We start from the raw sequence: 20,513 nt of genomic DNA on the forward strand, positions 1-20,513 counted from the left end.
AAATAAAGTACACCAAAATAAGAGCCCTTGAACCAAGATTCACTAAAAAGTACTATTACTGTGAACGGTTCTTTTGTGTGGATACGTCAGTTGCCAGTCTTGTCATATCTATCGATTGAACGATCAAGAGTCAAGAATCTAGTCACTAGTCTTGAGGAGGAGCTTTCCGGTCGTCTTGCGAGCGGCAATGTCCTCCTGGGCCTGGGCGGCATCCCTGAGAGGGTAGACCTTGTAGATGTTGATGACCAGCTTGCCTGTGGCCACGAGGTCGAGGAGCTCGCTGGTATACTTGACCAGCTCCTCCCTCGTTCTGATATATCCGTTCAGGGCCGGACGCATGAGCTTGACATTCTTATCTGTGAGTCTGGAGATGCTGAGGGGGGGTACAGGGCCAGACTGTTATTTGTCAGTGATGTACCGATCGAGAAATCAGAACGGACCAAAGTCAAGGTCAAATGAGAAGAAGAGCAGAGAGCGGGGAGATGAAATGTGATGAAACGGGGGGGGGGTAGTGAAGAAGGGCAGCATACCGCATTTCCGAAAGAGATGAGAGTTCCCTTGTGGGCAATGATTTCTAGGTCGGCATCAAAGGTATCCTTGCCGACGCCGTCAAAGATGGTGTCGACGCCGTGACCGCCGGTGATACGGGCCACCTCGGCGACGACGTCGGCGTTGCTGTCGACGGTCCACTGGGCGCCATGCTTCCTGGCGAGTTCGAGCTTCTCGTCGGTGCTGGCGGTGCCGATGACCTTGGCGCCCACATGCCTGAGCATCTGGCAGAGGAGGAGGCCGACTCCGCCGGCGGCGGCGGGGACGAGGACCCACTGGCCCGCCTGGACGGCGGCGGCCTCACGCACGAAGGTCCAAGCCGTCAGGCCCTGAAGGAGGACGGCGGCGGCCTTGTCGGTGGACAGGCCGTCGGGGATCTCGACGACGCGGTCGGCCGGGACGACGGTGTACTCGGCGTACGCCTGATGGTGCACGTAGGCCACGCGGGTGCCCGGGGCGGGAGCGCCGTCGGAACCGTCCGACCGCACCACCACGCCTGCCCCCTCGCGACCCAGCGTCAACGGGAAGCTCGGGGACGGGTACAGGCCTGAGCGGATGTAGGTGTCTATGAAGTTGACGCCGCTGTACTCGTTGCGCACGAGGACCTGGCCTGCTGCCGGCGTGGGCACGGGGACGTCACGATACCGAAGGACTTCGACGCCGCCGACCTCGTCTATCTGGACGGCTTTGGCCTGCTTGGGGATGTCGACGGGGGCCATGGTGGTGGTGGCAGTCGTGGCGGTTGTGGAGTAGAGCGATGGTGTCGACAGAGATGCGATCTTGAACGTGGGACGGATGGCGTGGATTGTCCGGAGTGAGAGTCTGGGGATCATTGATTCAGGTGAGTGCGAATATGTGTGTGCGCGCGTTGCATGTGCATACACGTATATGAGTATATATATATATATATGTATATACCTGTATGATATACCTGTATTTTGTATATATCACTCGGTGTATCTGTATACATATAATCCAAGCACAAAGGTATAGAAGAGGTGAGTGATTACAGGCATCTAAGGCGACATCGGTTAACTTGCTTGCTTTCCCCGCTTCCATACGATCTAGGAAAAGTCGATTGACATTCTTTTTGACGGGAATCTGTCGTGCGGAGATGGCAGCCGGTAAAACAATAGAGAATAGGCATGGCGTAATCCTGGGCGTTACTGAGATGACTGACGACATGTCCAACATTTCCGTACTGCTACCACTGTACCACGTAGAATAATGCCTTTTTTTCTTCTATATCATTTCCAGTGTTTGGTCAATATACATAGGTATGAGGAGGGGTCGAGGCTGAATAATGTATCTGTTCTTACCAAGCATCGTCATTGTATTTGTCAGGAACCAAAAAAGAGCAGAGATAAGGAAGAAGCCGAGTATTATTTGAAACTCAATCGGAGCTAGGGTTTTAATTAAAATGCCATAAAAAACTAAGAAAGTACTAGCTACTATAGATTCATGAGAAAGTTATTAGAGGCTATAGTTACTAAAGCTGTAAAGAGCTACGTTGCTGTCATGGTGCGTAGCGTTAGGTAATACTTCAGACTCGGCTATAAAAGTGTCTAGTCCGACAAGACCAGTAAAAGATGAAGGGCTTGGCACCTAACCCACCTTTAAAGTGAATTGACTGTGGCTTGAGCGTCGGTAACCCGTCTTGACACCCAACCCACCATATTGCTTCATCTGCCTTTACTGATCGCTAGCCTGGATCTATCCTCGTGGTCTCGCTTGTGTCCCGCCTCGACACCGTTCCTGTCAGATGCCAACATTCTCTACGGCTTGACTGGCTACCCGGGGAAGAATCATGACAAGAGAAAAAAAAAAAAGAAAAAAAAGCTTCGCCGTACGCAATGTCCCAGTCATAGAGTGCAACTCGCAACACTCCCTTTCTCTTCCTTTTACAGTAGTAGCAATGATAGCGATGACGAAAACAGTCGATAACAATGACGATAGTAATAACAGTAACGACGATGCCTGCGGTAGCAATCGAGCCGGATCTGATGCGGAATCACGCTGACTTGCTTTTTCTCTAATGCTCGATGGTATATTATTCATCAAAGAGAGAGATGAATCACATATGCAGATTAAGTGGCTTTTGCAATTGATGCTAGGGTTCTCATATCAAAGATGGCCACCTAAAACTTTTTTTTTTTTCTAAAAAAAAAAAAAAAAGACTCTACAATACATTGAAAAAGGGAATGAGCAGGAAGGAACGACTGTCAGTCGCAGCTTCCGATAGTATCTAGGAACGATTGAGTCTCATTGGGTGACAGAAGGGAGGTACATTCACTAATAAATATCTGACTCAGAATGAGCTCATGACATGTTTCATAGAGGGAAGAGAGTATTGGAGAGGAGCATTCCTCAACCTCTTGGTAATGTTCAGTGACTTGCCAGGAACCAGGAACCCTCCTTGTCACAATCATAGGGATCAACCAGGTCACTCACTCACTAGTGGTCATCTAATAATAGAAACTTCCCCGTAGTTTCATCCGAGTTGCTACACATCACTCATATTACTAGTCGTAACGACAACACCTGCTAACACTATGACTGCTGTAATCTGTACTGATCATTACTACTAATAATAATAATGAACACTGCCCAGTCGTAAAGCTCGTACGAGTTGGTACTTCTACCCGCCCCTACGTGAATCAAGCGAAACATATCCAAGGTCGCGCATGCGTGGCGGTGCAGGGCGACATGGAGAAAACTACCTGCAGCCATCAGGGGATTTTTTCTCTCTCGAGGATCAGATGGATCGTCCCATGAGTTGAGAACATGGACTGGAAAAAAAAAATGTGGCCCGCTCTCCCCAAAGGCCATGCATGGATGTATTGATTCCCACCTATCCGCGGGTGCTGTTCTTCTGTCGGTGAGGTATTGTTGATTGTTTCCTTATGTTTTCCTGTCTGACATGGTTTTTTTTTTCTTTACCTGTATTACTACGAATAATACTGTGCAGATTACATGTACATATGTTTGTGCAGTCCCCACACTGTGCTTCTGCTAAGCTTTGGCGGCATATTATTATTCAATAGAGGAGACAAGAGATGGGTGTATTTCGAGGCTGCTCGTAAATCATCTGATGAATCGTTCGTTTTCCTCTCTCTTTTTCAGTAATAGAAAATAATATCACTTAGCTCCTTCTTCATCATCCCTGTCAATTTACTCCGCACCTGTCTCCTCAAAAGAAAAAAAGAAAGAAAGAAGCCTAAAACCAGCCGCATGCTCTCCATCCAGTGGCAGTGTCCGGCTTTGCACAGCCTCACGCACATCTCCCTAGCCGTACAGTATCTTTCTCTCTCAGAGAGACACTGTGCGCTGTCTCTCATACAAGTCTCACATCTCTTCTCTTGTCCAATTCCGCCCAAATCGATTGACAATTTCCTAATCTCTATTTATTCAATAATACCACATAGAGAAGAGTCCGGGCTGGGAGGTACTCCCTTATATTAACAGGTTGAGTTCTGAGGTGAAGGCTCAATACCCAAGACACAAGACATCAAGGATCGTTCGTGACTGCCTGCCTCTCTCATCACATCACACTCATCTGGGTATTATTATGACCTCACTTCCATCGTCATCACCACCGACCGCATCGTACCATCCTACCGGCATCAACACCAGGGGAGATTCCCCGCACACGCACACGCAATGGCTCAGCAACGGGCCCCCAACCCCCGCCAACGGAGAATCATCCAGCTCTCCCAGAAATGGGGCGTCACCTTACCCCCGGCCGCGTCCCGTCTTGAGAGGCCCTCTCACCCTCCCTCGTACCGCACCCCGACGGACGATGAGACCGCCGAGGGTCTCCTCCAGCGCCATGCCGTTGATGTCGCGCAGGTGAACCGCCGCCGCAGCGGCCTCTCGCGAGCCTTCTCGACGAACAACCTCAAGAAGGGCAAGAATTGGGACCCCCACCACGTACTCGAGGTCCTGACCACGTACATTGCCCACTCGCACTCGGGGACGGCCGGCGTGGTGGAGGCCCTGATCGCCCAGCTCGAGGCGTCGGGCGCCGACCTGGGCGCCATGCATATCCAGAAGTCGGGCATGCTGAGCAGGCGGAAGAGCCTCGAGGGCGTCGTCGACCGTACAAAGATGCTCACCACGGCCGTGCAGAACAACCAGCTCGAGATGGTACACGTCCTCCTCCCGCACGCCGACCCGCTCTCCCTCGACGCAGCTCTCCCTCTGGCCATCAGGCAGGGCAACACCCCCATCGCCGAGCTCCTCGTCAGGTACGGCGCCAACATGTCGCAGACGGCAGAGGGCCAGGACGCCTTCCGTCGGGCTTGCAGCGTCCCCGTCCTGTCCGACATGATCGGCGTGCTCGTGCAGTCCGAGGGCCGCCCGTCCGACACCTTGGCATCGCAGTCGATGGTCGACGCTGCTCGCGTAGGCGCGCTCGATACCGTTCTCCAGCTGAGCCGCACCGTGGCCGACGGCGACTACAACCACGCCGAGGCACTGCGTGTTGCCGTGGCCCAGGGCCGTGGAGACGTTGCCGTCGCCATCGTCATGGGCAACAGGCCGCCCAAGAACCCCGGTGTCAGCCAGGCTTTCGCCATGGTGAGCCACAGCCAGACTACGACGCCCTCCACGAAACTCCAGATCGCAGAGCTGCTGCTCTGCGCGGGCGCCCAAGGTGACGTCCTCTCCCAGGCCCTCCAGAAGGCATGCGACTCGCACTTTTACGAGATGGCTAGCCTGTTGGCTGCCTACGGCGTGTCGATAGAGTATGACGGCGCATCCGTCCTCAGGACGGCCATCATGCAGGGCCAGCTCGACCTCGTCTCGTCTCTGCTGAATGACTCCTCCACACTCAGTCCCGAGCTTGCTTCGGGCTGTGTCGGCGCCATCCCTCCGCAGATCAGCAACCCCGACAGACACCTCCTTCTCAGCCTCTTGCTCAAGAAGGGCGCAAAGGGCGCCCCGCTCGACGAGATGCTCGTCGTCGCCGCCCAGAATAACGACGTGGCATCCGTCGAGCTCCTGGTGAGCCCCTACTTTCCCGAAACCGGGAGGGGGACGGGCCACAGCCAGGTCGGTCGGAGACATGAAGTGGCTTCCCCCGATTACAAGAGCGGCGAGGCACTGCGTACAGCCGTGTTGCGCGCCGACACCGACATGGCCGGCTTGATTCTCTCGGCCCAGCCGTCCCCCGAGACGCTCTCAGCCGTCTTCCCCCTGACAAAGAATCTCCCGACCGGCGAACGCTCCCAGATCATACGACTGTTCCTCAACGGCGCCCTATCCGGGCCTCCACTCCATGCTGCGCTGCAGGACGCCCTCGCCGAGGACCCATCCACCCGGGACGACAGCCTCGTCAAACTGCTGTTGGAGCACGACGCCGATATCAACTACAAGAACGGGCCCGGACTGCACGCGATCATCATGCAGGGCGACATCCGCCTTATGGAGCGCCTGATGCAGCGAGCCTCCCCCCAGACTGCCGCGGCGCGTATCCCGGGCATCATGAAGATATCGGACCACCGCACGCGCCACGACATGATGGCCCTGATGTTCCGGTCCGGGGCGGCCATCGGCGTCGAAGAAGTCTGCTCGGCCCTCGTCGACACCCTGCGCGAAAAGCCGGTAGACATGTCACTCCTCAGACTACTCCTCCAACGGGGGAATGCCGACATAAACAACCCCAAGTACCCCGCGACACCCTACGCCGTAGCCAACCCCGACCCTGAGGTACTCGAGTTGGTCCTCACATTTGGCAAGCCGGCTCCCGAGACCATCAGCAAATCCCTCGCCGAGATCGCGGCCCTGCCGCCTACCGACGGCAAGACCAGGAAGTTCAAGGTGACGCTGGGTAAGGCCCGGCGCAAAGAAGACCTGGGCGGCCTGCTGGCCTCGGAGGTGCGGTCCATTGTACAGAACAGCGCCCGGCAACCCGCGACGCTACTATCACTGCAGCTCCTCCTCGAGAGGGGCGCCGACCCGAACGACTACCAGGGCGCGGCGCTGTGCCACGCCGTCGCGGCAGCCAACGCTCCCGTCTTCGACATCCTGCTCGAGTGCCCGCGCCCCCCGACGGCCGAGTCGCTGGGCGCCGCGCTGCCCCACGCCCTCAAGATCACCGACAGCATGGACCGCATGTCCTTCACCAAGAAGCTCATCGACGCCGGTGCGTCCCCCCAGGAGGTCAATAGGGGGCTCGTGCACTCCATAGCCAACTTCACCGACGACATCTTCCTCATCGACACCCTGGCCAGCGCAGCCGACATGTCGGACGGGGAGGCCCTCGTGCTCGCCACGTCCAAGGCCTCCCCGCCCGCCGTGGACAAACTCCTGTCCCAGACCGAGAAGCACACACCCGAGGCCAAGGATACGGCCCTCCAGAAGGCCATGAGCGTGCGCGACCGCGCCGTCCGCCGCAGGCTGTGCCAGAGCCTCCTGGTGGACGGGGTGTCCCCGCACGTGGCGTCTAGCGCGCTCCTGGTCGCCGCACGGGATGGCGACCTCGAGTTGGGAGACATCCTCATGCTCCACGGGGCGAACATCGCCTCCAACGGTGGGCAGGCCATCATCGAGGCCTGCCGCGGCGGGTCAGCTGAGGTCCTGGAGGTGCTCCTGCGCAGCGAGAAGCATCATCCCGACAAGGGCACTCTAGAGCGTGGGTTCCAGGCCGCTACCGAGGTGGGCGATCTGAGTCGGAGGGCTGTCATCTTTGAAAAGCTGCTGGACAGGGGCGTGTCCGGCGAGGCTGTCGACGTCCAGCTCGTCTCCTCCGCCAGGTACGGGGAGCAGGGCCAGGACGCACTCAGGGTTCTCCTGGCGGCCGGGGCGGATCCGAACTACAACGGGGGTGAGGCTGTCGTTGCAGCCACGAGGAGTGCCTTCATCGGGAACCTGGAGGCGCTGCTGGGGTTGTGGGATGCAGAGGGGAGACAGGTATGCGTTCCAGCCCCTTTGGGGGTTCCGATGGCAGATACACTATTTACTCACAATACGTCGTCCGCAGCGAAAACCATCCCACCCAACACTGGTCAAGGCACTCAAGTCCTCGTGGAACCTGAGCCGCGACACACGCCTCCAAGTCGTCAGCAGCCTGTTCAAGGCTGGGCTGCAACCAGCCGACGACGTGCACATCGCCCTCAACTGGGCCGTCAACGAGGAAGACCCGGACGAGAGGCTGGTCAAGCTGCTCCTCGACTGCGGCGCCTCACCAACAGCGAACGACTGCAAGACTGTCGTTGATGCGGTGAAGAACTCGCTCGCCTCGCCTGCATCCAACGCCACGCTTAGCCTGGTCATCAACGGCAATCTCCCCCAGGAGGCCGTCGACAAGGCCTTTGTGCGGTGCTTCACGGCCGACAACTTCCACGATTGGTACTGCGAGTCCGGCATGAGTGCCATGGAACTCCTACTTGGCAAGGGAGCCGGGGGGGGGGCCCTGAGCGAGCTCCTCGTCCTGGTCATGAAGGCGCCCAACGACACGGATGAGACGCATGGCCTGGCAAAGGACTTCTTCGACATCATCGTCGCCCACGGACCCGACGTGAACCACAACAGCGGCGAAGCCCTACAGCTGGCAGCCTCTCAGGCCAACACGGACTGGACGGCCAGGCTTCTCGCCTGCCGCCCCTCGACCGAGTCCCTCTCCTACGCGTTCCAGCACATCTTCGACACTCGGCTCGACCAGACCGACGCGCTGCAGCTTTTCGAGATGTTCTCCGCGTACCGCGACGGCGAGACGGCTATCGACGTCATGGCCCAGCAGCCCGGGACCCAACCGGTGCTCGTCCGCGCCATGGCGCAGTATCCCCGGTCCACCAAGATCCTGCAGACGCTGCTCGATGCAGGCTTCTACCATGACCAGATCACCTTCTACAGTCTGCACGACGAAGAGGAGGAGATGACGCTTCTGACGTGGGCTGTTGCGCAGCCGCAGAAGAAGATAAGCTCGTCTCTCATCGAGCTGCTTCTTGCTCGAGGTGGTATGCTGAATCTCCCTGTTCTCTCTCAGAAGCAAAACCCCCTTTCGTGATGATACCTGCTGACGTGAGAACAGCCAAGGTCAACGTCGCTTCGCGTCTCTCCGAGACAACGCCGTTGATGCTTGCCGTGCAGAACCGTCGGCCGGACGTGGTCAAGATGATGCTCCTCGAGGGTGCGGATGTCGACGTAGCCGACTGCCTGGGCCGCTCCCCGCTGTCGATGGCCACCGACATAGGCGGCGACCTGGCCATCGAGATGATGGGGTATCTCCTGGCGGCAGAGCCCTCCAGGGACGACGGCTCGCTCCACAACGCGGCACGGGAACTGAACCTCGCGGCCGTCAAGATCCTCATGCAGGCAGGCCATGACCCGGACTTCCCCAGCCCGTGCCACGACGGACGCAGCGCCCTGGGGGAAGTGTGCCTCAAGGGATCGGCGTCGTACGGCGACCTGACTGCGGACCGCGAAAGGGCGATGCAGAAGGTAGTCGGGTACCTGGTGGACCAGGGGTCCGACCTGACCATCAAGTTCTCGGGCGGCAAGTCGCTCGTGCACCTCTCGCTGCAGTCTCCCGACGCGGTAGCGACGACGCGCGTCCTCCTCAAGGCGGGCATGTGGAAGCACATCAACGACCCGTTCAACCGATACGACGACGGGACGAACACGTACTCGCCGACCATGTACGTCAAGAAGCTGTACCGGGGCGACGGCAACAGGGAGGAGCTCCTGCAGCTGCTGTACGCCAACCGGGCGACCGACGTCTTCTACGCCAACGAGGGTCGCCAGCCCGCCGACGCCGTGGGCATGCCGCAGGACATTCAGGCGGCGGAGCGCGCGCGCAGGATGCGCGAGGAGCGCCTGGCCGAGGAGTCGGAGGACTTTGCGCTGGCGATGGCGCGCAAGCGCGAGCAGGCGAGCGTGGAGAATCAGCTGGCCTCGCAACGGGCCGAGCTGGAGGACGCCCGCCGCCGCAAGTGGCAGGCAGACGACCTCTCGGCGATCCGGTCGCGCGCCCAGCTCCAGGAGTCTCTCGAGATGGGCGCGCACAACCGCCGCGTGTCGGAGCAGCGCGCGCTGACCGAGTCGGCCGTCGCGCGCGCCCGCGCCGTGTCCGCTGCCGAGATCGACCACAGGCGCAAGATGATTGACTGGGATGCCAGGGCGGGCAGGGAGCGCGTCGACAACGAGCGCGCCCTCGGCGCCGTGCGCGTCGAGGAGAGGACCGAGCTCGACAGGCTCGAGAGGGCCGCCGACGAGCGCCTGGCCAGACGCCTAGACGCCCAGAACAAGGTCATCGAGAGTCAGGAGAGGCTGGCGAGGAGTATCGCTCCTGGTCCCGTGGGGGCTAATCAGCGGAGACAGATTGGTTATGTGTCTGAGGAGCTTAACTGATTTCTCTCTCTCTCGCTGTCCCCTTTCCTCTCTTACTTGCTTTTCTTCTTGAGTAGCATTTCTACCTGTTATTTGGCGTCGGATAATGAATAATGAATGTCTATTTCTCTTACATATATATATTGCAACAGTCACTCTTCTTCCATCGCTGTACCCTTTTAATGTTGTGAAATAAGAGCCCCCAAGTTTGATATAGATAGTGATAAAACATATATGAAGCACTCCCTTCATAATGAGCCCTTCTCCAAGCACAAGCAGTAATAACAAAACGAGACCCCATCAACACCGAATGATCCTTTCCCATCGCACTTGTCCTCTGACCGTCTAGAGTACATGGTGATGGTGATATGAAGAAGAACAGAAGGAAGAAAAGCAGAGAGAGGAAGAAAGAGAGAAAGAAAGATAGTTACAATGGTCGGAGAGATATGATGAGAATGGTGGTGAATAGATGCGTATAAATAAGCAGACAAAGAAGCAGATGGGAAATATAAAGAGGAGGCGATGAGAAAGAAACTGAAGAAGAAAGGAAGAGGAAAAGAAAGAGGATAGCTGGAAATCACTCCTTCCTAGTCATGGTGATGCTATCCGCTCCCGTCTCGACGACGCGATACCCATCAGCATCGCCTTGACCACTGGCGGCCCGCTCATACGCCTTGTCTGACCGATCGCAGATGACGGCCAGATCCTCCTCGCTGAGGATGCCATCCCCTCCGGAGGAGTGGTAGACCTGGCCGTCCTTGAGGAGCAGGGAACGCAGGGTGTCCTCGTCGAGGTTGCCGCGGAGGTCTGCCATCTTCTGGCCCATGGTGGAGAAGGTGCCCTTCTGGATGACGAGCTTCTCGAGGCGGCGCTTGGCGTCGGCCGAGCTGAGCAGGGCGTCCTCGACGGTGTCGCGCGTGGCGAGGCGGTACACGATGACTGGGCGGGTCTGGCCTATTCGGTGGCACCGGTCCTGGGCCTGCAGGTCCTGCTGGGGGTTGAAGTCGGAGTCGAAGAGGATGACGGTGTCGGCCGAGGCGAGGTTGATGCCCTGGCCGCCGGCGCGGGTCGACAGAAGGAATACGCGGTGCGAGGGGTCCGTGTTGAAGTCGCTGATCTGCGCGCGACGGCTGTCCTGCGGCACTGACCCGTCTATCCGGCACGTCTTCCACCCGCGGAGCGTCACGCAGTACTCCTCCAGCAGGTCGAGCTGCGTCGTGAACTGGGAGAAGATGAGCACCTTGTGGTCCGCCGCGAAGAGCGCAGGCAGCAGCCGGTCTAGCATGAGCATCTTGCCCGACGCCGTCACGATCGTCTCGTCCACCGCCAGGTCCGGGTCCAGAGCCCAAGGGTTGTAAAAGTTGTGCGGGCTGTTGCACACCAGCCGGAGCTGCGCCAGTGGGTTACCCAGCTTCTTGCGGCCGATTTGTTTCTCTGAGGGAAAAGGGGGGGGGTGTCAGTTGCAGCTTTTCTTGCTTTTTCTCTCTCAAGTTGGAAAAGATAGGAATTTGATGGATCACTTACTGGCTAGTTCGAGGACGCTGGCTCTCTTTGCCTCCTCAGGGGATAATTGAGCCTCTGCAGACTTCTTGTCGTTGTCTGAATCGTCATGGGCCAGTTCGTCTGCAAGCCTGGCCTCGAACTCGTCATCCGACATCCTTTCCTCGTCTGAGTCGGCCTCCTTGTACGTCCGCGAGTGGCGTGCTCGGCCGTTACGGGTGCTTCCGGGGGTAGAATGCCGGCTTGACCGAGCGCTCTTGTTGTCGCTTTGGACGGTGGTGCGACCATTCTTTCGTTTATTGCCGTTCGTGGCGGATGTGTCCGTCTTGACGGGAGCAGGAGCGGGAGCCTTCTTGGCGAGTATTGCCTTGTCCCTGTTGCCATTCGCGCCACGCTTGCCCATGAGGAGGCTGAAGGCGTTCTTAACAGGTGCCTTTGATGTCTCTTCCTTCAGAGTGCGCTTCACAACCTTGGGAGTCAGGCGGACGGGCAGGTCGTCGAACTGCGACGATAGGGCGGTAGATCCTGACGGCTTCTGAGGGGTTGATCGGCGAGGGGTTGTCGCTGCTGCGCTCGTAATCTTATCAGCCACCTGGTTCTCGAGAAATGCCCTCGTGTCGATCTTCTTGTCGCTGATGACATTGTACAGATCTGTCTGCTCCTTAGTCATGGGAGCAAAGAGGACGTATTCCCTCTTCCTAGGGAGATAAGCGGCGACGTCTTGCTTGACACGGCGCAGGAGCAGCGGCTGCAGGATAAGGTGGATTTTCTTGACAATATCGTGCTTCATCTGGTCACCGATGAACTGCTCGGTGCCCTTTTCGTCCTCGAGGTCGGAGAAGTCGAACCATGATTCGAAGGCCTCCCAGTTGGTGAAGATGGTGGGCAGCAGGAAGTGCAGAAGGGACCAGAGTTCCTTCAGATTGTTCTGCAGTGGTGTTCCGGTGATCAGAAGCCTTGTGGCCGATGAGAACTGTCGGAGCTGCTGGAACAGCTTTGCCTCGGCATTCTTCATGCGGTGACCCTCGTCCTGATGGCACAGTCAGTCGAGTGCAGAACAAGGAGACGTCTGGGGGGAAGAGGCTGCCTCACGATGATGATGAATTCCCAATTGATCTTGGACAGGCTGGCCTGTTCCCTGAGGACCATCTCATACGAGGTACAGACGACGGGGAACTGCTCTGTGGGACGGCCATTCTTCAGGTTCCTCTGCATTTTGGTGGAGAAGATCTGCTCGCGCTCCTCCTTCGTCCCGTGGAACATGACGACGGGGATGGAGGGGACCCATTTGTGGAACTCATCCATCCAGTTGGACAAGGTGCTGAGAGGAGCGACGATGAGGTGAGGCCCTAGGTAGTCCTCCTGCTCGCGCAGCAGAGCTATGAGGGAGATTGTCTGGACCGTCTTTCCCAGGCCCATCTCGTCTGCCAGGATGCCGCTCATGCCCTGGGAGCAGATCTCGAACATCCAGGTCAGGCCCTCGAGCTGGTAGTCGCGCATGGTGCCGCCCACCATGCACTTTGGCTGCTTGGCCATCTCCAGGTTATGCTCACCCAGCGTCTTACCGTCTAGGCTGCTTCCCACGCGGCCCAGCACCTGCGTCTTCTTGGTGAGGATGTCACTGAAGGCGGCGCTCTTCATGAGAAGCTCGTCCAACTCGCGTGCCTTGCCCTCCCTCTCGGCCTTGGTCTCGACTGCGGTCTTTGCTTTCTTGCGGCCAGGGCCACCCTTGCGCTTCTTCGCCTGGGCCTGCCGGCGTTTCTGCTCGGCCTCATCATTGGCTCGCTTGGCCTCTTCTTCCTCTTTCACCAGCTCTTCATCGGTAAATCCGGCTTCATCGCTGTCCTCCATTCGATCGAGTGAAGAGCTGACCTTTGACGACAGCGTGCCGGTGGCGATGCGGGATGACGATGGCATGATACTCGTTCCAGAGAGAGAAGAATGGATAAAGAAAAAACCAGGCACAGAATCAGCAGGGATAGCCCAAGAAGGGCCGATCTAGAACTGAGCGAGTACCCGGTCACAGGAAGATCTGGTCCTCAATCTTCACAGTAGAAAGGTTATGAGAAAGAAGGTGGCAAAGAGAGGAGGGAGCCGGAATATAGAGAGACGGTGAACTCGGTATTAAGGGAGGTAGAGAGAGAGTCAATAGGATCGTTTAATTGGTATTGTCGCTTCCCTAGCAAAAGATCAGATTGAATGAATGAAATGAATGCATGATGCATGCATGTGACCTAGAGAGCGCGAAGGAGCGCGTCACCACGCGTAAATTGAATTTTTCGGGGGAATCGTTAGTGTTTACCATAGTATTTCCATGGCATTGCCTAACACTACTATCGACGCGAAAGAGGAGCGCTGTCACGACCAAGTCAAGCGGCATACCCTATATTAGAGCCCGTGCGCTTCCAGTGGGCGACAACACACGATGGCCCGTAGACGCAAATACGGTGGCCTCTGCCTACGTATACGGTCTAGGCTGATAGGTGTGTGTCTAGTTGATTGCTTGTCAAGATCTCCAACACTCATCATCTACGATCAGGAAGACAAGCAATACTCGTAATACTCGTAGATACCATCATATGATTTAACATGTCGTCTAACGTCTTGGCTGACTAAGAACGAATTACAGCACCAAGCCATCAAGACAGAAGAACCCCACCATCGATAACTTTTCACCCCGCCTCTTCACCCCGAGCTCTTACTCAACCTGTTCTCCATTCAAACAGACTATTGATACCTGAAAGTAATTTCATAAAGAGTCCCAACAGTTTTCCCTCGAAATTAATTTTTCGCAGGAGAACCAGTTTCGACTCTCTTTGCTTCTTCCTCGAAACTGCATTCCCTCCGGACCCTCGCCCCCCGGCGCCTGACCCCTCTCCTCCGCAGAGTCTCTTCGTCCTCGTCCATCATCACCATGGCCGCCTTCACCTCCCAGACCTACACCCCGACCGAGGAGACCGAGATCCAGCAGTGGCTGACGACGGCGGAGCGCCTCAAAGCCGCCGACAAGGACGCCCGCAGCCCTATCCTCGACGCCCTCAACGCCCACTTGTCCAGCCGCGCCACCCTGCTCGGGACCAAGCCCAGCACCGCCGACGTGGCCGTCTACGAGACGCTCGCTCCCCTGGTGGCTACCTGGACACCTGAGGAGCGCTCCGGAGAGGCCGGCCACCCCCACATCGTCCGCCACATCGACTTCGTCCAGAACTCCCCCCGCTTTGGACTGGCCGTTGCCGACGCCGACAAGGTCTCCGTCGACCACGATGACGTTCGTCATGTCAAGAAGCCCGTCGACGCCAAGGCCGAGAAGGAACGTCTGAAGAAGGAGAAGGCCGCCGCCGCTACTGCTGCTGCTGGCGCCACCTCTGCTGGTGCCGCTGCCGCTGCCACCAAGGAGCTTCCCGACCGTACCGCCGCCCCCAAGAAGGAGGGCGCTGCCGCCGAGGGCGGAAAGAAGAAGGAGAAGAAGGAGAAGGCGCCCAAGCAACAGAAGCAGGCTCCCGCCCCCGCCCCGCTGTCCCCCTCCCTCATCGACCTCCGCGTCGGCCACATCCTCAAGGCCGTCAACCACCCCGACGCCGACTCCCTGTACGTGTCCACCATCGCCATGGGCGACAAGGCCGGCGACGACACGACCGAGTACGAGGGCCAGGTCTGCCGCACCGTGTGCTCCGGCCTCAATGGCCTCGTACCCCTCGAGGAGATGCAGGGCCGCAAGGTGGTCGTCGTCTGTAACCTCAAGCCCGTCAAGATGCGCGGCATCAAGTCGTCCGCCATGGTCCTCGCCGCCTCCCCCCGCCTCAAGGAGGGAGAGGCCGACGACCACAAGGGCCCCGTCGAGCTCGTCACCCCGCCCGAGGGCGCCGTCGCCGGCGAAAAGGTCTTCTTTGAGGGCTGGAACGGCGACGCCGAGGGCCAGCTCAACCCTAAGAAGAAGGTCTGGGAGACCATCCAGCCCGGCTTCACCACCACAGACGACCTCGAGGTCGCCTTTGACGCTGCCGTCGTCGAGCAGCTCGGCAAGTCTGGCCTCGGCAAGCTCGTCACCCAGTCTGGCGGTGCCTGCACCGTCAAGACTCTCAAGGGCGCCGTGGTCAGGTAAAAAATCATTGTACATTTCTGGTGCTTCATCACCATCTTTGCTAGACAATGCTAGATTCAATATCCCCCCCCCCAAAAAAAAAAAAAATCCAGGTACAAAACCATTAGTCTTCGCTACACAAGTCTTCGGTAGGCGTGCGTAATATTTGCGATTATTTGTAGACATCATACAACTTTATCTTTACTCGTTTCTTCTTCCTTTCTTTATATCCCCTCTTTTATACTCCCCCAAAAGCAAAATGCCCTTTCGCTGTGTGCTTGTCGTAGTACATCTATAAATACATCAAACCGAAACCAAGAATCAACAAGTTTTTAATATACAACGCCCATGAAAATGCGGATAGAAAAGAAGAAAATGAAAGAAAAGAAAAACACCTGTGAGTTCTGAAATGCCGCGCCAGAATGCAGTGGCGATGATGCAAATGGCGCGAATCAAGAGAAGAAGTATTTGCTCTCTCTCAGCCTCGTGACGTCAAAGTCGCCCTGGTGGTGGATTGTTAGCAGGGTATTCATATCAAGTTGGGACAGACGGGATGATAAGACAAGATTGAAGATACCTTCTTGGGAACCTCGGGAAAAGTCAGGGGAAGCCAAACAGGCACAGTAGGTCGGTTAGACTTGGCCGCAGCGGGCTTAGAAGCAGGCTGAGCATCCAGGTCATCCTCGTCATCCATGGCGGGGGAGGACATGGTAGCGGCAGCGGCATCGTCCTTGATATCCGGCACAGCACCAAGTTCAATCTCCCTGACATCCTCGAGGATACCGACGTCCTCCTCTGTGGCAGCCATGTCCTCGTACACCGATGCGGGCGTGACAATCTGCTTGGCGGCCTCGAGATCCCAAGGGTTACCGGACAGACGTAGCGTGTTACGCTTGTGCTCGAGTAGTAGCTCCTCCTTGGGCGAGAGGTTGCTCTTCGCGCGAAGCTCCTTGATCTTGCGAGCGACGGCGCTGTCCGGGTCGATGTTGGCGAGGTAGAGGGAGCCGTGGTGGCGCGTCTTGAGCTCGGCGGCTAGGCGGCCGACAACGTCGTCCTCGTGGATCTTGATGAAGGCGTCGCGCAGCACGCCATTCATGACGTCCACGTCGGCCGCGTGCGTCCAGAACGAGTCGTGCACGGCCGCGAAGCTTAGCCCCAGCTCATGGCACTTGAGCGCCGAGAGGAGCATGTGGCTCGCGTCGAGGGAGTGGATGAAATTGGGTGGGAATCCTTGCAGCTGTTTCTTGCGGTTCACAGGATCGGTCTGGTCGGTCGTCGGGTACATGACGGCCTGGAGACACGTGCGGATCTCCTTCATCGTGCCCTTGCGGTACGGCTGCACCACCGGCATTCGCAGCGGCGTCGTCCACACCACCGTCGATCGGAAGTTCTTAGCCAGCTCGTCAAGTCCGGCCTTGACGGCCTTGCTGCGAACCGCCGCACCCGCCTTCTTCGTCCTCTTGCCCTTTCCCTTGGACGCACTCGCCGCGATGGGCTCCGCTGCCCGGAATTCCTCGGCGATGTGATCCAGCTGCGCAGGCGTCAGAGCGCGGCAGATGCGTCCGCCTGCTTCGCCAAGCCAGTACTGGATGTCGTGCGCACCCCTGAACATGGTCGCCAGAGCCATGAAGATGTGTCGAGCGACGTAGGACGCGAGGACTATGTTCTTGGTGTCATTGTCCCGGCCGATGGTCGGGTACAGAGCGTCAATCTGCTTGCACACCTGCTTCCTGGCTCCGGCAAACGTCACGCCGTATACGTTGGTCATGACCGTCTGCTTAACCACCTTACGAGTGATCTTGCCTTGCATGATCTTGGCCAGTGGGTTGTTGTTGGCCGCGTCTTCGGCAATCGTCTCCTTGACCAGCTGCGCGACGGCAGAGTACACATCGGCAGGTTTGTCTCCGGGTTCCAGGTTGACCTGCTTGGCACCCCAGCTGTCACCACCTAGGGCCGCGTAGTGCTGGAGGCCGTTGCACGTGCCATCCTGCTGCACAGGCAGATGTGACACATACTTGGTCGGGTCTGGGAGGTCAAAGGCAGCCTTGAGCTCGAAGCATGTAGCAAGGCATTGCCACGGCTCCTCGGCCTTGAGCCACCACTTGTTGCCGCCCAGCGGGTTCGTGGCAGAGTCGACGATGTTGGCGACGTTCTCCATGGCAAAGGCCTCACGGTCGTCGAAGCTAGCCTTGTCAAGACCGAACACATTGGCCAGGTGAATCTTGAGCCAGCGCAGACCCCTGGCGCCGAGCTCTTTGCCGGACGAGAAGCTTAGAAGTCCGCGCGTGTGGTCGGCACCCATGTGATTGAGGTAGGTAGGAATGGGATACGCGCGGCCGCGATAGTCGACGTTGTGAGGGAAGTATAGTGTCTGGTTCCGGAACGCGCGGGCAATCTCGAGCTGCAAGTTCATGAAACAGCGCTGCGAGTGGAGTCCAGCCCGGTTGTTCTCGATGACTCTCACGGCAGCCACCCACTGACGATGAAGGTCTGGGTGCTCCGTTGCGTCTGGCTCGGTGGGGATCTCGAAGTTAGGGTTCAGAGGAGGCATGTTAGCAATCTCGACGCCGTTATTCCAAGCCTCCATCATGACGGTGAGCACGTTGTTGTTTACGCGCCAGGCCGTCTTGCCGAGCACGTCGAGGCCTTTGAAGACGGTGTCGAAGTCTCCGCAGCGGATGGCTGCCTTGGTGTAGAGCTTCTGCTCAACATCGCCAGGCTGCACGCGGATAACGCTCGACTTGCTCTCGAGGAAACCGCCCTCGGTCAACGTTTTCCACGGCTTCGGCTCCACAATCATAGGAAGGTGCTTGGCTAAGTAGTCACCCATGGGCTCTTTCTTGAGATGCTCGACTAGGTGAGAGTTCAGGATCAGGACGCCTGTCTTCTTGCCCTTGCGGATCTGCTGCGTGTGCGTAAAAGCTGGCTGGTACTGGCTGACCCTTTCCTGAGTCATGGGGTCAACCGCGACAACCCTCATCTTAGCATTCTCGATCAAGACCTTGGCCAGGATAGAGCCGACCTGCGTCCTTGCCTGCAGCGACCAGCCCTTGTTCTCATTGCGTGCCTCTTTGTCCTTGGACGTGTCCGTCCCCCCCTCAGTTTCCAGAATTAGAGGTGTGGCAGAAGTTTCCGACGGTGTCGGCTCAGCCGCTCCCGTGTACTGGACTTTTCGTTTCTTCCTGAATTGTTCTTTCATCTGAATCTCGATGTCCTCCTCGGCGTTTTTCGAAATATTCAATATAAGCTTGCTCACGGGGACACCCTTGTCTGCGCCGGTCATGGCACCGATGTTGAGGGCCGTGAGGATGGTCACAGCAGCAAGGCGTGCTGGATCGGCCTGCCGGATGAGGGGGCCGTAGAAGCAGCGCTCCAGATCAGCATCCGACTTGCCAGTCTTCTGCTCCGACGCCTCGATGAGCTTGAACTCATCTTTGAGGCGGTTCTCCATCGAAGTCAACCATGCAGCCATGTGGCTGGGGAGTGAGTTCTCGCCAAAACCGCCACCGGTGATGGCCGAGTTGATTCCACGCTGCTGCCTGTTCTTGTTCTCCAATCGCCACCTCGAAATCGCGGAGCCGATGGAGTCTCGTTCCAGCTGAATCTGAATATCCCGCTGGTCCTGCAACGGGAGCTTCGACACGTCGACGTCCTGAATGTCCCGTAGGAACTCAAGACCCTTGCGCAGCGACTTGAGACCCTCGCCACGCTGGGGGGTGGGGATGAGCTCGGGGCCCAAGCTTGATGTTCCCTTGCCAGGCTCGATGCGGGAAGCTTCCTCGACTTGTGCCTCCAGCTGGCCCTCGACCTCTTCGGCCTCAGGCACGTAATTGTACATGGGGCAGGTGTCTGTGATGACACCAATGTCCTGGTCACTGAGGATGTCGGCCATGGACAGCACCTTGAGACCGGATTCGCCGGGTGCCATGCCCATATACCTCTTGATCAGACGCTTGAGCCTTCCACCACGCTCGGAGAGGAGCGAGGCCTTGAGCATGCAAGCGACCGTCTCGGCGGTGTGGGGGAGCCCACAGTTCCGAATCTGCAGCTCGTACCACTGGTGGAGGTGCTCAAGTTGCTTTGGATCAGGAGTGACACGCATCTGCTGCAGGTTGGAGCGGAGGTACATGTTGTGGAGGAGGATGCGCTCTTCGTTCGAGATGGACGGGTGGGCGTTGACACGCTTGAGGACGAGGCTGGCCCGTTCGAGCTTCCCAACACGGAGGCAGGCCTCGAAAACGGAGATGAGATCCTCTGTGTCGCCGGGGATACCATTCCTGTTCATTCTCGTCATCGGTCGGGATTCGGTCGGCTCGGGGAGGATCAGGGGCATCGACGGGTCGAAGCTTTGGAAGCTCTGGGAGTAGAGGGGTTGTGACTGGAAGGGCAGCGGACTCGCGTGACCCATCTGGCCATACGGGAGGCTGTCAAAGTTGACATCTCCGGCTGCCGTAGCGAGGCTACGTTCGCGCACATGACGCTGCGCAGCATCTGACAGTCTCCTCCGCACGGGTCGAGCGTGGCCGGTGAAGACACATCTATGCCCGGCTGTGGTCGTTGCCGTGCTCTGATGTTGTAGTATCAGGGGACTTCTCGTGAAACATCTCGATAATGTGCGGAGCGATGTCGCTTGCCTGACGGAGAGGCTCTGGCGAGCGTGCCGCGAGATCATGATGAATGAATTCGCGACTGCACGCGACAGTCGTATGAGGGGGGTGGCGAGAGATTAAAGAGAGTTGGGGAGTCAAAGGCTCTCAAAAGGATATTGCCGCTCCTCTCCAACATGGGAGGAAAGGAGGAGGCCAGGAAATAATAAAAGAAAACTGATTAATTAATTGTACAAGAAACAAATCGCTTTGAGATAGGGGAGGAGTAGAAGAGGCGGAGAGAAGGCCCGAGCACAGGGATTTTTTCCCTTTCTCCTGGGACATGGATGCTGTCTTAGTACTGGAATGGATCTATTGGACGGCGGGCCGAAAGTGGAGAGTAATCAGATTTTACAGGCGTTTGGTCTCGTCTAAAATCAAGTCACGTGCATACGCTCCACCGAATT

At 57.5% G+C, this 20,513-nt stretch overlaps 5 protein-coding genes across 5 annotated transcripts; 2 read left to right on the forward strand and 3 right to left on the reverse strand.

Moving 5' to 3' along the window:
• Positions 1-138: 138 nt before the first annotated feature.
• Positions 139-1,268, reverse strand: GMORB2_6581 (NADPH:quinone reductase; the record flags this gene model as incomplete). The annotated part of the gene is made up of 2 exons (XM_035468551.1): positions 139-396; positions 531-1,268. 2 exons carry the CDS (start codon positions 1,266-1,268, stop codon positions 139-141), a joined length of 996 nt encoding a protein of 331 aa, XP_035321685.1.
• A 2,941-nt stretch (positions 1,269-4,209) lies between these two features.
• On the forward strand, positions 4,210-9,900 carry GMORB2_6582 (Ankyrin repeat; the record flags this gene model as incomplete). The annotated part of the gene is made up of 3 exons (XM_035468552.1): positions 4,210-7,461; positions 7,532-8,507; positions 8,582-9,900. 3 exons carry the CDS (start codon positions 4,210-4,212, stop codon positions 9,898-9,900), a joined length of 5,547 nt encoding a protein of 1,848 aa, XP_035321686.1.
• Positions 9,901-10,456: 556 nt separating this feature from the next.
• On the reverse strand, positions 10,457-13,296 carry GMORB2_6583 (ATP-dependent DNA helicase; the record flags this gene model as incomplete). The annotated part of the gene is made up of 3 exons (XM_035468553.1): positions 10,457-11,313; positions 11,404-12,409; positions 12,472-13,296. 3 exons carry the CDS (start codon positions 13,294-13,296, stop codon positions 10,457-10,459), a joined length of 2,688 nt encoding a protein of 895 aa, XP_035321687.1.
• Positions 13,297-14,293: 997 nt separating this feature from the next.
• On the forward strand, positions 14,294-15,481 carry GMORB2_6584 (aminoacyl tRNA synthase complex-interacting multifunctional protein 1; the record flags this gene model as incomplete). Its single annotated transcript, XM_035468554.1, has 1 exon — positions 14,294-15,481. One exon carries the CDS (start codon positions 14,294-14,296, stop codon positions 15,479-15,481), a length of 1,188 nt encoding a protein of 395 aa, XP_035321688.1.
• A 508-nt stretch (positions 15,482-15,989) lies between these two features.
• On the reverse strand, positions 15,990-20,132 carry GMORB2_6585 (DNA-directed RNA polymerase, mitochondrial; the record flags this gene model as incomplete). The annotated part of the gene is made up of 1 exon (XM_035468555.1): positions 15,990-20,132. One exon carries the CDS (start codon positions 20,130-20,132, stop codon positions 15,990-15,992), a length of 4,143 nt encoding a protein of 1,380 aa, XP_035321689.1.
• Between the last annotated feature and the right edge of the window lie 381 nt (positions 20,133-20,513).

This window comes from Geosmithia morbida, assembly GCF_012550715.1.
Source record: "Geosmithia morbida isolate 1262 chromosome Unknown scaffold_6, whole genome shotgun sequence".
Classification (NCBI taxonomy): Eukaryota; Fungi; Ascomycota; class Sordariomycetes; order Hypocreales; family Bionectriaceae; genus Geosmithia; species Geosmithia morbida.